Genomic DNA, 15,137 nt, shown 5'->3' on the forward strand with positions numbered 1-15,137 from the left:
CAAAAGTGGCGAGCTTGGTCTCAACAACTTGCTACGATTACATGCGTCAAAATTCCGCGCTGGTACAGATGTGGGTTTCCAGATGATATCATTCGTGACAGACAGCTCCATATATTTGCAGACGCCAGCGAGGAAGCATACGCGTGCGTCGCATATTGGCGCTTTACATTAACGAGCGGTTCCGTAAAGCTGTCTCTCATTGGTGGAAAGGCCCGACTGAGTCCTTTGAAACCTACGTCTATACCACGACTTGAACTCCAAGCTAGCCTGATAGCCTCCCGATTCGCCAATACGGTATGCATCGGTCACGATATAAAACCTGATGCAATCTACTTTTGGTCTGATTCGACCACAGTACTAAGTTGGATCCGTAGTGATGCACGGACATTCAAACCATTTGTCGCGAATCGTGTGGGCGAAATCACCGAAATCACCAAAGTTACCAACTGGAAATTCGTACCAGGTGGTTTGAATGTAGCGGATGACGCGACTAGATTAAAAGATCGTGACGTCGATTTATCGCGGTGGTTCTCTGGACCTGATTTCTTATTACTGCCGTTCAGTGAATGGCCCAAAGAACCATCGACACCTGAAACTACATCCGTCTTGGAGGAGTTAAAACCCTCTAAGACGCATGTAGGACTCATCAATCTGGACAAGCCTTCATCGGTTGTGCCAGATCCCTCACGTTTTAGTGAATGGTTACGCCTGGTTCGTTCAACTGCACGTATATTTCAGTGCATCAATAAGTTTCGTTCCCTTTTGGCACATGACAATCCAAATTCCAAAAACAAAACTAACCCTTCTTCTAAGCTTCCACCACTGTCCGCCGTAGAGATGCAGAAGGCCGAAATTGCCATTCTTCGACAGACGCAGACCGATTTGTTCGGCGAAGAATTTGCCTTGCTTCGAGAAGCTAAGCCCTTGCCCAAGTCGAGCAAATTGAATCCTCTCTGCCCAATTATTGATGAAGATGGCCTCCTCAGACTGGACAGTCGTATAAAGCACATGAAGAACGTTGACTACGCCACTGCATCACCTATTATTCTTGATGGCCGTCACCCAGCTGTTCGTCTACTCATACGGCACTACCACGTCGAAGCTGCACACGCCTTCAACGAGCTGGTGATTAACGAACTTAAACAAAGATTTTGGATACTCCGATGCCGTAGCGAAGTGCGCATGGTTGCCCGAAAATGTGCCTACTGTATAAAGCGTAAAGCAACGCCCCACATCCCACCAACCGGCGACATACCAGATGTGCGCCTGGAACACCACAAACGCCCGTTCACAAACACCGGGCTAGATTATTTCGGCCCAGTCGAAGTGTCAATCGGCCGTCGACGAGAAAAACGATGGATAGCCCTCTTTACCTGCATGACGACACGAGCAGTGCACCTGGAAATTGTTGCTAGTCTATCAGCAGATTCCGCAATCATGAGCATACGTCGTTTTGCTGCACGTCGAGGACTCCCGAATAAGATACTTTCGGATAACGGGACATGCTTTGTTGGAGCCAACAGACAGCTGTGCGAATTTTACAGCGACGCTGTGCAAGACTTTGCTGCCAGCAAACGCATAGAGTGGTGCTTCATTCCTCCGGCACGTCACCATTCATGGGTGGTTGTTGGGAGAGACTTGTAAAGACAGTTAAGACAGCACTCCTTGTGACTCTAAAGGAAAGAGCTCCCAGAGAGGAACTACTCCATACTCTTCTCCTAGAGGCAGAGGCGCTAGTAAACTCGCGGCCATTAACCTACGTTACTGAGAACAGAGAGTATGAAAGCCTGACTCCGTCCCATTTCTTGATTGGTACCTCTTCACCGCAGCAGCTACCGGCCGTTTTAGACGATGGTGTATTTTCGTCAAGAAAGGAGTGGCAAAAAGTTCTACGACTGTCCGAGCACTTTTGGACCAGGTGGTTCAAAGAATACCTGCCCAGTCTGAAGCCGAGAAGAAACGACGGAAGGCAGTATTACAATTTAAAAATAGACGACGTTGTCCTCGTAGTTGACCCCGACCTGCCTAGAGGTGTTTGGCCTATAGGCCGTATAGTGGAAGTGTTCCCGGGCAGAGATGGAATTGTCAGAGTGGCTGACGTGGCCACAAAAGGGGGCCTATTAAGGAGGCCTATTGCTATGCCCTCACAGGGTCCATGTGGAACTACCCAGACATTGTAATATCTATAGAAATACCATGGTTGCAATAAATAAATATGATATGATATGATATGAGGCCCGCCAGAAAGTTAGCTCGACTGCCCGAAGAAGTTGTGTAGCCTTGCTACACGGGGGGGATGATGTCGAGGACTAATTTGAGGTTTTATGTGTTATTTATACTTTTTATACATTTTGTCTATGTTTTTATGGTATTTTGTTTTACCTTTTGTTTTTAGATCAGTTGTCATTAAATGCTCTGTGTGAAGCCCGGCTTTTTCGTTGCTCCCAATTTTTATAGCTATCGAAGTGTAAATTGTCCTGGATTCCGGGACAATAGGTATTCTTTTCGCGGATTAGCAAAGTAATAATTTTGGTTTTAATTAGTATGTACTACTTAGGGCATACTGAAAATTCCTGGACTGGCCACTTAGAAAAAATTCATCGTCTCATATATCAGAATCCAGAAACATTCAGTATGGCCCACGTATTATCTATTTTGCCGCAGTTTACGACTTAAAACAAATGCTGTGTTGTCCAGACTTCGTTAGTGCGTACACACTGAGCTTTATTGCCGAGGGGGCGGCGCCCCACAACTTCGAGCGCACGGCACCGTCTGTTGAGACCCGTATTGTATTGTATTGTATTGTAGTTCAGGCGATTTTCCGCAACTCGACGACTGGCGCCTATTTTGCGTGATAGGGGGTTGGCTAGTCCTGCTAGTGCTGCTTTGCCCTGTATGGGGACACTCCGCTGCATTCCAACACCACGTGAGAGGCTGTTTCTTCTTTCTACATGCTTCCACGGCATAGGGGACTGTCTGTGACACATTGTTGAGACCCGTTCACGGAACAGAGATACATGTTCGGCGAGAATAGAGTCATCAAGCTGAAATAAACCACTGTATTACACAGTTTATTATTATGACTTACTATAAATCCCGTTTTGTTCTCGCACTGCGCCACCGCGTACACACCGAGCAGAGTGGCCGGGGGGGCGGCGCCCCACAGGCACGAGCGCAGCGCGCGGTCTGCTGAGACTCGCTCGCGGAACAATGATGCATGGTCGCCCAGAATACTGTATCAAGCTGAAATAAACCACTGTATTGCATATTTTTATCATTATGACTTACTATAAATCCCGTTTTGTTCTCGCACTGCGCCACCGCGTACACACCGAGCAGAGTGGCCGGCGGGGCGGCGCCCCACAGCTGCGAGCGCAGCGCGCGGGCCGCCGAGACTAGCTCGCGGAACAATGATGCATGGTCGCCCAGAATACTTTATCAAGCTGAAATAAACCACTGTATTGCATAGTTTATGATAATGACTCACTATAAATCCCGTTTTGTTCTCGCACTGCGCCACCGCGTACACACCGAGCAGAGTGGCCGGCGGGGCGGCGCCCCACAGCTGCGAGCGCAGCGCGCGGGCCGCCGAGACTCGCTCGCGGAACAACGATGCATGCTCGGCCAGGATACTGTAGCATGCTGAAAATATATACTATATCAGGATATATACATATGGTACTCGTTAGAAATGTATACGACATTTTCCTATAGGTAAATTCAATCGTTATATTCGTTATACAGCCGTATGGGTAAAGTCAAGTAATGACATTACCGAAAATACTTTGACCCTTGATATACAACTTTTTAAAGGTACAGTAAAATCTAAAAAAATGATATGAAAGATCGTATATACTGCAGGGACTGAGTTAGTGCGAAATGGTAATTGCAGTATCTGTCCCAATTTCTCGAGTAGATGCAATCTAAAAAAAACCGGCCATGTGCGAGTCGGACTCGCGTTTCTAGGATTCCGTACATAAGTCCGACTCACGCTTGACTGCACATTTCTAATAGGTTTTCCTGTCATCTATAGGTAAAGAACCATTTTTTATGTATTTTTTTCAAAATTTTAGACCCAGTAGTTTCGGAGATAAAGGGGAGAAATGGTAATTTTTTGGCTATTTTCTTAAATAACTTTGAACCTATGTATTTTAAAATTATAAAAAAACATGTCCGTCTTTGGGTCACTAAGCATATGTGTACCAAATTTCAACTTAATTGGTCCAGTAGTTTCCGAGAAAATACGCTGTGACCGACGGACAGACAGACAGACGCACGAGTGATCCTATAAGGGTTCCGTTTTTTCCTTTTGAGGTACGGAACCCTAATTAGGTGTCTTTGACCAACATTCTTATCGTTAGTTTTTTCTTTATTTCTTTTTAGGGTTCCGTACCCAAAGGGTAAAAACGGGACCCTATTACTAAGACTCCGCTGTCCGTCCGTCCGTCCGTCTGTCACCAGGCTGTATCCCATGAACCGTGATAGCTAGACAGTTGAAATTTTCACAGATGATGTATTTCTGATGCCGCTATAACAACAAATAAGTATTAAAAAGTACGGAATCCTCGGTGGGCGAGTCCGACTCGCACTTATCCGGTTTTTTTCGTCATTTTTGTGCGTACCAGCCTGGCAGCCAGATTTCTCGATGTACACTTTGGCGAGGTTATCGTAGAAGTGGTTGAGCTCGGCACAAGGTAGCTCGTCGCCGAAGTGCTTGAACAGACTGCAGACGCCTTCTAGGGCTGCTTTGGTCACGGTGTCCTAAAAGGGGAATAGATATTATTAGATGTTTTGACCCAATGTCAAACAATAAACTATGTCAAATGTATTTAGGGGACATCTTACACAGATGTCCCCTAAATGTATATATCAATGTTTTCGGTCTGGCCTAGTGGGTAGTGACCCTGCCTATGAAGCCGATGGTCCTGGGTTCGAATCCCAGTAAGGGCATTTATTTGTGTGATGACACAGATATTAAATTTGTTCCTGAGTCATGGTTGTTTTCTATGTATTTAAGTATTAATATATTATATATATCGTTGTCTGAGTACCCACAACACAAGCCTTCTTGAGCTTACTGTGGGACTTAGTCGATCTGTGTAAGAATCATCATATACAGTGGAACCTGGATAATTGCAATCTCACGGGACCGGCCATTTTTTGTCAATTAACCAGGTTTTTCATTTAAGCAGGTCGTGTCAATTAACGAGGTTCAAAAAATCGTTGTGTCAATTATAGAGGTTTTCATTAATAGAGGTTGCGTTCTGACAAATTTCTTTTATGGAGGTGCAAATAACCATTGAAAGTAGATTTACACGCTTACGTTCTGGGTTTCTGTTTAATTACTACTTTATTTTCTTATTAATCATTTGGATTTAAAACATTCCCTTGAATTGTAGAAGAAAGTTTTACTAGAATGTAAAAAGCATACTTTGTTTTTGATTTAATCAAAACTATTTCACCTACTACAGGCTGCGATAAAACCCAATAAATAAATTGAATTCTGGATGAAGATATAAATAAAATGATCATTGCTATTAAAATATTGATTCTGCTGTCTATTATTTAATTTATTTCAATTACAGAGGTAATAAGTAAGACTAGTTTCAATAATAGAGGTAAAAAGAAGAGCAGAAATAACGGATTCTTTTATCACAGTGTCAATTATAGAGGTTTTAGTTGCGATGTGGTCAATTACAGAGGCAAAATTACGAAAAGCCCTAAAAATCTAAATTGCAATTATAGAGGTTCCATAATTTCAATTATAGAGGCCTTTTGGTCTCAAGGGACCGGGACCGGACTTTTGGTTGCAATTATTGAGGTTTTCCATTTATCCAGGTGCCAATTAACCAGGTTTCACTGTATATAAAATTGAAAAACCAGAACGGGATAAAAAACGAGGGAAGAAGCGAGATGGCGCCTTACAAATTTCTAAAAAAGTTTTTGACACATTTCTCGAATACGACGCACGTATAAGAAAAACCTGTTCAAATCAATTATCTACATATGGGAATAGAACTAGACCATAAAAACTATCGCTTCCGATGCGTATTTAATTTACAATAAGGAAAAGAAATTTTCATAACAATCTTCATCGGCCATTTCTCGGCAACTCTCGGTTGCTTTCGTTTGGCGGTGCTACAGATTAGACCATATAATCCGTAAGTTAAAGTAAACTAAATTATGTTTGTCATGTTGGTATACAGGTATTTCTGAGTTTTTTTACACGAAGTAAAATAAAAAGTGCTGCCAACCTCAACCTTAGTCTATAGAGCCCATACGAGTGATTTATGTCATATATGACTTATCATTCTTATCGATCAAAGTAATTACTATATTATTATTATCAATTTGTATTTTGTTGTTTTAAATTTAGTTTTGAGTTATATTATTCAGATTGACTTTCACTGCTAAGGCAAACATTGCCATTCGTCCGGGGAACGGGCTAAGAATGCTGAGATGGGCCAAAAATACAAAGTTGATAGTAAGTTATGTAGGTAGATTAAAGTGCATGTTCAGATATTATTGAGCGACCTGATAGAAATAAGCAAATGTACAGTCAGCAGTCGGCCAAATATCGTAATATAATTTTGTTGCCATAGAAATAAGGATGTGGTGCGATATAGTGGCGAAATATTGAGAGACAAAAGCGGCTAAATTCAGTGGTGGCTCGGACACTTAGAGAGAATGGGAGAGGATCGTGCCGTGAAGAGAGCGCAGGTACTTGGGACAACAAAATGGGAGACGCCCGAGTGGACGTCCTAGGTACCGCTGAAACGACGTAGTTGCTCAAGACCTGCTCAACCTCGGCCATGGCGACTGGCGAGAGCTATCGCAAGACCGACAGGACTAGACTACCTATGTTTGTATGAAAAGGCGATTTAAGGGCGGTGGTCGTCCATATTCGTCTTAACGCGAAAATTAATCTAATGAACGTTTTTGCAACTAGGCTTTTAAGAACAAATAATAATTTTATCTTGAAACAAGTTTTAAATAAATACGTGTAGATGAAGAAATACAATCTTGCCTTTTATCAAATCATATCATTTTTTGACAAATTTGCGAATTGAGTTATCCAAATAACGGCTACAAATAAGAAATCCCTATCACAGTTTTAAACCATGGCAGGGTTGAATACATAATAATGTCGGTATTTAACTAAACATAAGACGAACTCTTTATTTCATTTACGCGAGCGGAGCTGCGGGCCCGTCTAGTGTCCTATAATATTTATTTATTTATTTAATGTGACTCAAGACGAATGTGGCTGACCGTCCCGGTACCGCCTTTCCATACCAACGTAGTCCCCATATACCTCTCTGGATATCTATCTTAATAACTTTAAACGAGCAAACCTTGTTTATTTATTTATATATTTATATTTATTTATTTAATAAAGTGCAAGCTTACAGACCTTACAGTACTACACCTATTCACTTACACACTAGAAAAATATATACATGTCAGAAACATTACAAAAAACATGCAAACAGATAAAATGTCAAGGAAGATAAAATTTACAATTCAGTCAAATTATATATATATTTTTTTTATTGAAAATTTAACAGAAAAAATACAATATTTAGTACCTTAATCTAATGTTTCGCCAAACTGTGAGACAGTTTGTTGGCAGTTTATATGTATATATATTTCGGGGATCTCGGAAACGACTCTAACGATTTCGATGAAATTTGCTATATGGGGGTTTTCGGGGGCGATAAATCGATCTAGCTAGGTCTTGTCCCTGGGAAAACGCGCATTTTTGCATGTTTTCTGAGCAAAGCTCGGTCTCCCACATTTTTAACATTATTGAATGACGTTAAAAAAGATACGGCCGTTTATACCACAAAAAACGTATATTTCGACACTCTCAAGGGAATCAAAATGTATAGGGTACTTTCCGTTGGCCTAGAACTATGAAATTTGGCAAGTTATATCGTCTTACACTACAAATAAATAAATACAGGACAAAATATTTGTAAAAAATCCATACTAATATTAAAAGTCGTAATATTATAAAGGCGAAAGTGTGTCTGTCTGTATGTTACCTCTTCACGCTTAAGCCGCTGAACCGATTTAGTTGAAATTTGGTATAGAGATAGTTTTAGTCCCGGGGAAGGACATAGGATAGTTTTTATGTCGGAAATCATCCCTGAAGAGAGTGCAAAGGGGGGTGGAATTGAAAGAGTTAATGAATTGCCTAATAATTGAAGTAAGCAATGCGCGAATTGAATGATTGCTATTAGCATTATCCAGGCGCTATACCTACTTTAGCTGCTGTCACTAATTCCACGCAGAGGAAGTCGCAGGCAAAGCTAGTAAACGGCGGGATCGTCATTCATCGGTGTTTGACATCACTACGATAACCGGCAATATCACATCACTAGAGATGTCGTCCATTTTAGATTGGTTTTGTGCGAGAGCGTCGTCGCATATTATTTTCAGACCTATACTCTCATATTTGTGATACCCTAATAAATATTGTTTTAAGTGGTGCTCTGGTGTTTTTACTCTATCAGCTAGTAAAAAAATAAAAAGTGAAATTTTTATGGAACCCTCGGTGGGCGAGTCCGACTCGCATTTGTCCGGGTTTTTTAATTATTATAAGAGTTAGGATTTGTCCACTAGTCTCACCGTGTTCTTGTTGTTGTCGAGCATGTTGAGGTACCCGCGCCAGATGCGAGTGAGCTCATCGCAAACGACGGCGGGGTGGTGCTCGCACAGTGCACCTGTTGGCAAAAACACTCGATCAATCATCTATATATCGATCGATTTGATTTCGATTTAATTATTACTACGCGAAAAAATTAAAGTATATGTTAAAAACATACTGATGAAATCTTCTAGATATCATTTGAGAGATCAATGTGATGTGTTTGCGAGTAAGGTTTTTTAATATACAAGGTGCTCACGAGGAATGCGAAAGATTTAAACCACGCATTTCGGAGAAGGAAAAAATGTAATATGAGCTTGGTCAATTTCGCTAAACTTGTAAACTTGTCATTTAAAATGGATTTTTACTTTTTTTTTGGTAAAACTTAGTTTGGGGTCATCCATTAATTACGTCACACGAATTTCTAGGTTTTTTGACCCCTCCCCCCCCCCTTGTCACATTTGGTCACATTTGGCAAACCCCTCCCCCCTAGTGTGACGTCACATTTTTTCTACGAAATCGCCAAATCGAATTAAGTAAGTACCTAAGTATTATTAATATTTTATCAAAATATTTTTGACGATATAAATATTAGTAATTTTATAACCCAAAACTGCTTAGGAAAGAAAATTAAAAGAATAAAAACGATTATCGTTTTAAAAACTTGTTATTTAAATGTACAGCGAATAAAATAATTTAAAAAAAAAAATCGGTTACTGATGAAGTTAAAGTGACGTCACAAAGCTTGTGTCTCCCCCCTCCCCCATGTCACAATATGTCACATTTTCTTGACCCCCTCCCTCCCCCTAAACGTGTGACGTAATTAATGGATGACCCCTTTTCGCAAAGTGTAACTTGTCACTTTTTGGCATCTATCAATAAGGATATTTCGCCATCAAAAGGCGTTTTTCACTATGTAACAATAAAGACTAGTTTTTTATGTATTTGGTATTTATTAACTCTGAAACTAGGCGAATTTCAAAAAAGTTTATTGGACATTTTTGTCTCTAAATACGATCAGGAATACGCTGTTAAAATTATTCGGTTTCCTCATGTTACACCATGTCCTCATGTTACATGTGTAGTATTTTAACTTGTTTGTCTAATTGTCAAGATGGCCGAATGTAAAATTATTGGTTGCTGATTTGTATACATACCGACAAGAAGTGCTATAAACTGGAAAAACAACGGGTTGCACTCCGGGAGTGCCGGCAGAAGTGAAAACTCAATGACATTGCACAGCACCGCTAAAGAAGTTTTCACTATGTATAATTGAGGTTAACGCCATCTAGCGTTATTTCGTCGCATTACTTGAAAACCCTTAAAACCCCTAAGCACATCACTCTTAGTACTCGAGTTATATTATACCAGTTAGAGGGAAACTCACTAGATGGCATTTAAATCAATAAAGAAAAACTCAATGACACGTGACGTCACGTCTTACGTCTTACGCTCTCGCGAGTTTAACATTTTTTCCCCATCACAAAAAGTGCACAGCGCCGCTAAAGAAGTTTTCACTTCAATAAATGTCAAATACTAAGAATAAGTGACCAAGGCCTCCAGTGCCCCAGGCTGGAACCGAACCAGCGTCCTCTGCTATCGCGGCAGGTGCCTGTACTATTCGGCCACCGGGCCACAGCGGCATAGGTCGAATTTTTCCAAGTATATGCACTTCTTAGTGAAGGCTTATGGCGCCCCCTGGCCATCCCAAGAAGTGCTATAGGCGCACGACACTTTGACTTTCCAGAATAGACCTGTGGCCCTAGGGGCTATTCATAAATTACGTCATTTCAAATTAGTGGGGGGGGGGGGGGGTCTGGACATCGGATGACGGTAGCATGAAGTAGGAGGAAATGGGGTCATTTGAAGCATGATTTTTGGATGATTATAGGGGGGGGGGTCCAAAATCGTCAAAAATCGATGACGTAATTTATGGACAGCCCCCTAGTGAACAAGGCTACAAGTCTCAGGCAGCGCAGTTGTAAAAGGGCCCAAGTTCCACGTAACACTTATGCCCTTTTACACCTAAGCTGCGCGTGACTTGTACCCTTTTTCACTAGGGCCACATTATTTATTTACTTACCAACTAGCAATGCTATAGGTGCACGGCACTGTGTAGCCTCTTCCAGCGCTTGCACGTGTCTTGCAAAGTCTCTGGTAGCAGCGTCCGAATGTTTAGCGACCTCGGCAAGGCACGCCAGAGCGTGCTTACGAAGCTCTGGGTCGTAGTTTAGAAGACAAATCTGAAATAAAGTAGTTGTTACGTAAAATAAGTATACATATATTTAGACAACAGCTACAACTAGTATTGAATAATTTTACGGTTTAGACTCACTTGTTGTAAAATAAAATTAGGGCATTTCGCCAGTAACTGGCCGGTTTTAGTAATTGGCCACCAAATGAATTCTATTCACCTATAAACAGAGTTCATTTTAGTATAAGGTTTCAATAACTGGCCAGCCTTCAATAACTAGCCGCCTTATACTAAAATGAATTCTGTTTATAGGTGAATAGAATTCATTTTTAGTTTAGGGTGGCCGGTTACTGGCGAATTACCCTATCTATGTTTAATTTTATTTGTCATAAAATTATTCAATGTTAGTATGTCTCACAAGTTTAAATTCAACTACAACTAGTCTTTCAAGGACTAATGACAGTATTTCAACTATTATCAAAATGACATAAAAAACCGGGCAAGTGCGAGTCGGACTCGCTCACGAAGGGTTCCGTACCATAATGAAAAAAAAAACGGAAAAAAATGCAAAAAAAAACGGTCACCCATCTAAGTACTGACCACGCCCGACGTTGCTTAACTTTGGTCAAAAATCACGTTTGTTGTATGGGAGCCCCATTTAAATCTTTATTTTATTCTGTTTTTAGTATTTGTTGTTATAGCGGCAACAGAAATACATCATCTGTGAAAATTTCAACTGTCTAGCTATCACGGTTCGTGAGATACAGCCTGGTGACAGACGGACGGACGGACGGACGGACGGACGGACAGCGAAGTCTTAGTAATAGGGTCCCGTTTTACCCTTTGGGTACGGAACCCTAAAAATGATATAATTTCGTATTTACCACTAGCTTTTCGGTGAAGGAAAACATCGTGGGGAAACCTGCATACCTACATCTACGAAGAAATTCAATGGTCTATGTGAAGTCTCCAACCGCATTGGACCAGCGTGGGGACTATAGCCCAAGCCCTTTTGCACATGGGCCTAGCAGTCGGATGCATATAAGCTGCATTACTATAAAATGGCATATATTTTAAGTAGGGATTGCAATGCGGATTGATTTTCAATTCAATCCGGATTTTGGCCACAATCCGGCCGGATCCGGCCGGACCGGATCCGGTTAGGTATAAGGATATTAAAGTTAATTAAATGACATATTTTTCAAGTTTTATACGTTATATGAGAAACAAAGGGTATTTTTAAAAATGTATTCATAAAACAACAATTTTAAGTTATTAAGAAATAACTTTTTAACAATAAAATAAAAGTAAGTATTAAAAAGTCTCACAATGTCAATCTGAATTTAAAAATAAAACTTGAAATCTAAGTCATTTATTAATTTCTGCTCAAATTTACGTTTACAATAAAATTATAAATTTGATTAGAATCCAAAGCCTGTTAATGGGATAATTATGGGATGGGAATTGGAGAACTCCTTGAAAGGACAAGTTTTCGCAACTGTTCTTAGATGGAATTATTTGTAACGCTGATATCCATTCTAATATCAAGATATTTATTTTTAACCAAAAGTATATGAAATGTGCTCCAATATTATCTTGCTTTCATTTTTTTTCCGTGAAAATAGTTCTATAGCCTAAATCACAAATAAGTAAATAATTAATGAATAAATATTTGGGGACAATCTTATACAGATCGACCTACTCATAGCCCCAAACCAAGCAAAGCTTGTACTATGGGTACTAGCTAGCTAGGTAGTACTACTAGGCGATGATATATATACATATAGTATATTGATAAATACATGCTTATATACATAGAAAACACCCATGACTCAGGAACAAATATCTGTGTTCATCACCCAAATAAATTACCTTACCGGGATTCAAACCCAGGACCATCGGCTTCATAGACAGTGTCACTGAATGGTCACTACCCACTAGGCCAGACCGGTCGTTACAAATGCCTTCCATAACATCTCCATCCTTTAATCCGGATCCGGTGATTTTAACCGGATCCGGTAGTTCCTAAAAAGTGCCGGATCCGGCCGGATTACCGGATCCGCCGGACCGGATTGCAATCCCTAATTTTAAGGTAAGATAAAACTTACATCAACAATCTGCTCATAGTATTTATGAGACAATCCGGCCACGCTTGCCATAAGTTTCAGAGCGTCTACCACAGCTTTGCGCCACACCTCGTCGCTTCGCTTCTGGGACACAGTTGTCAAGAGCTCCACCGGAGAGTGAACAAGAGTCTCCACCAGCCATTCTGGGATGTTGGGAAATAAGAAATTGTTTTAGAAACTAATTAAATGCCTCCCGTTTTCTGTTGAGTGTTAAGGGATGGAGAAGTATTGGTTTTATATTCATTTCCATTTTGAGAGAAGTCCTGTGCCCAGCAGTGGGACGTAAATAGGCTGAATTATAATTGGATGGCATATATTCTAAGCAAAACTTATTTTCGCTCTATTTTGTCTGTTTTATAAACTGCAGCTATATAAACTAATTACAGGACTAGATATAGTAGATATATCTCATGTCATTGTATGTGCAAAGTTTCATTACAATCTAACACGCAGTTTTAAACTGAGAACGAAACTCCGTTTGTATGGGAAGGTGAAATTCGGCGGAGCTTGCTGCGGACTCTTCAGGAAGCAGCAAGCCTCGAAAAGTTATAAAATCCCTGCTCATTTACCTGTTTCAAAAGGGGCGAGCTGTGTCGCCGCGGTACTCAATAAAGCTGCTGCAGTTTCCAATATTTTCTCGAACGTACGGTGGCACTGAACCGGCGGACGCTCTAAATTCTCTATAATAGCTTCCCACTGCTCCATTTCTTAATTTTAACCAGTAAAGTTGTTCCTATTTGATGGGAGAAAAATAATAACAAACAAGAATGAACAAGTATGAACGGTACCCGGCATCCGAATTCCGAATGACAGCCGACTGACATTGACACTTGACAGTTAAAGCGCTTGACTCAATCGGTAATTGCCTAAAAGTACGTACTAATTCCAACACAGACTAGTTTTAAAATGTAATTGCTGTAATTGATACAAAATTAATATCTGTTATTTTTCTCTTTCAACTACATATTAGTTTGATTAAAATCTGTGAAAGAATAATATCGTACCTCTGACAGTTTTTAATACACTGCCCTCTATTGCCAAGTAGTGAAACTTAATAAGGTTGACGAGAGGGCCTACCGCGAACCACGTTCGACGTGTTGCCTCCCTGTCACACTTACGTACTAATTTACAAGTGCGACACAGAGGCAACACGTCGAACGTGGTTCGCGGTAGGCCCTGAGAGCACCATCTGTTAATTAAAAGGCGTCGGAACTTAGGTTTTTGCCTAGGATATAGTTCGTCTATATTTTAGTTAATAGATTGCACTATAATCAAAAATAATTTAATAAAAAATCCAATCAGGAAATTTTGAGGACGTACATATATATATACTTCAAAATACAGACCTTTTTTTTCACATCACAGGCGTACAGCAAAAATTGTTCAAATTCAGCACCGGAATTTCTATAGCAAGGAGCACGGAATAAGGATATCTGAATTTATTCTATATACCTTATTTATTACTGTGACATTTCGGTGCTGAAATTCGGATCAATTCAGCTCGTATGTGGTGGGCCTTCTAGCGGACTCTATCACCTATATACGATGTAGGTCAGAGGGGTCCCTTTGTGACGTCAGTCAGAGACAGTCAGAGTCGCCGAGTGCGAGCTCACCGTCAGGTGTGCCCGACTTTATAGGATGTCTCTCTCTTCAATCGGTCCCTCATTGCTGAGGATCGTGACTCCGTTTGATTCCGTCAACTAGTTGTCTCCATCGGTCCCGTTCTCTAGCTTGGTGGAGTGCGTCGCTGACAGGTATTTTTAGTTCCTCCGCTATTTGGTCCGACCATCGTTTGGGACTTCTACCCCTAGGCCTTTTTCCCTCTATTTTACCGGTCACGATAAGGCGTTCCAAATTGCTGGTATCCCTGCGTGCAACATGGCCAAAGTACCGCAATATTCGTTGCAAACAGGTTGTAGATAGACGTTGAGTCTTTTCTATTTTTAATTGTTTTAGAATAGATATGTTGGTGCGGCGGGCCGTCCATGGTATTCTTAGCATACGTCGCCAGCACCACATCTCAAAAGCGTCGATTCTCTGTCTATCAGCGGCTTTGAATGTCCACGTCTCTGTACTGTATAGAGCAATGGAGAAGACAAGGGTGCGCACCAGGTGTATTTTAGTCCGGTGGCTAATATTACGGTCTCTCCAAACTTTGCTCAGT

At 40.8% G+C, this 15,137-nt stretch overlaps 1 protein-coding gene across 1 annotated transcript; it reads right to left on the bottom strand.

The window, feature by feature from the left end:
• Nucleotides 1–8,610: 8,610 nt before the first annotated feature.
• On the bottom strand, nucleotides 8,611–13,743 carry LOC134803045 (uncharacterized). The gene is made up of 4 exons (XM_063775747.1): nucleotides 13,543–13,743; nucleotides 12,956–13,116; nucleotides 10,737–10,896; nucleotides 8,611–8,729 (listed from the first exon to the last, which is right to left on the bottom strand). Exons 1-4 carry the CDS (start codon nucleotides 13,676–13,678, stop codon nucleotides 8,611–8,613), a joined length of 576 nt encoding a protein of 191 aa, XP_063631817.1. The 5' UTR covers nucleotides 13,679–13,743.
• Nucleotides 13,744–15,137: the final 1,394 nt, after the last annotated feature.

The sequence above is a fragment of the Cydia splendana genome, chromosome 26 (genome assembly GCF_910591565.1).
Source record: "Cydia splendana chromosome 26, ilCydSple1.2, whole genome shotgun sequence".
NCBI lineage: Eukaryota > Metazoa > Arthropoda > Insecta > Lepidoptera > Tortricidae > Cydia > Cydia splendana.

Excerpts from the sequence above, each read along its gene's own strand:
- LOC134803045 (XM_063775747.1), bottom strand. The coding sequence starts at position 13,678 with ATGGAGCAGTGGGAAGCTATTATAGAGAATTTAGAGCGTCCGCCGGTT. Across the intron at positions 13,117-13,542 it reads GCTCGCCCCTTTTGAAACAG|AATGGCTGGTGGAGACTCTT; the intron begins GTAAATGAGCAG and ends CCAACATCCCAG. Across the intron at positions 8,730-10,736 it reads ACCTATAGCATTGCTAGTTG|GTGCACTGTGCGAGCACCAC; the intron begins GTAAGTAAATAA and ends TTTTGCCAACAG.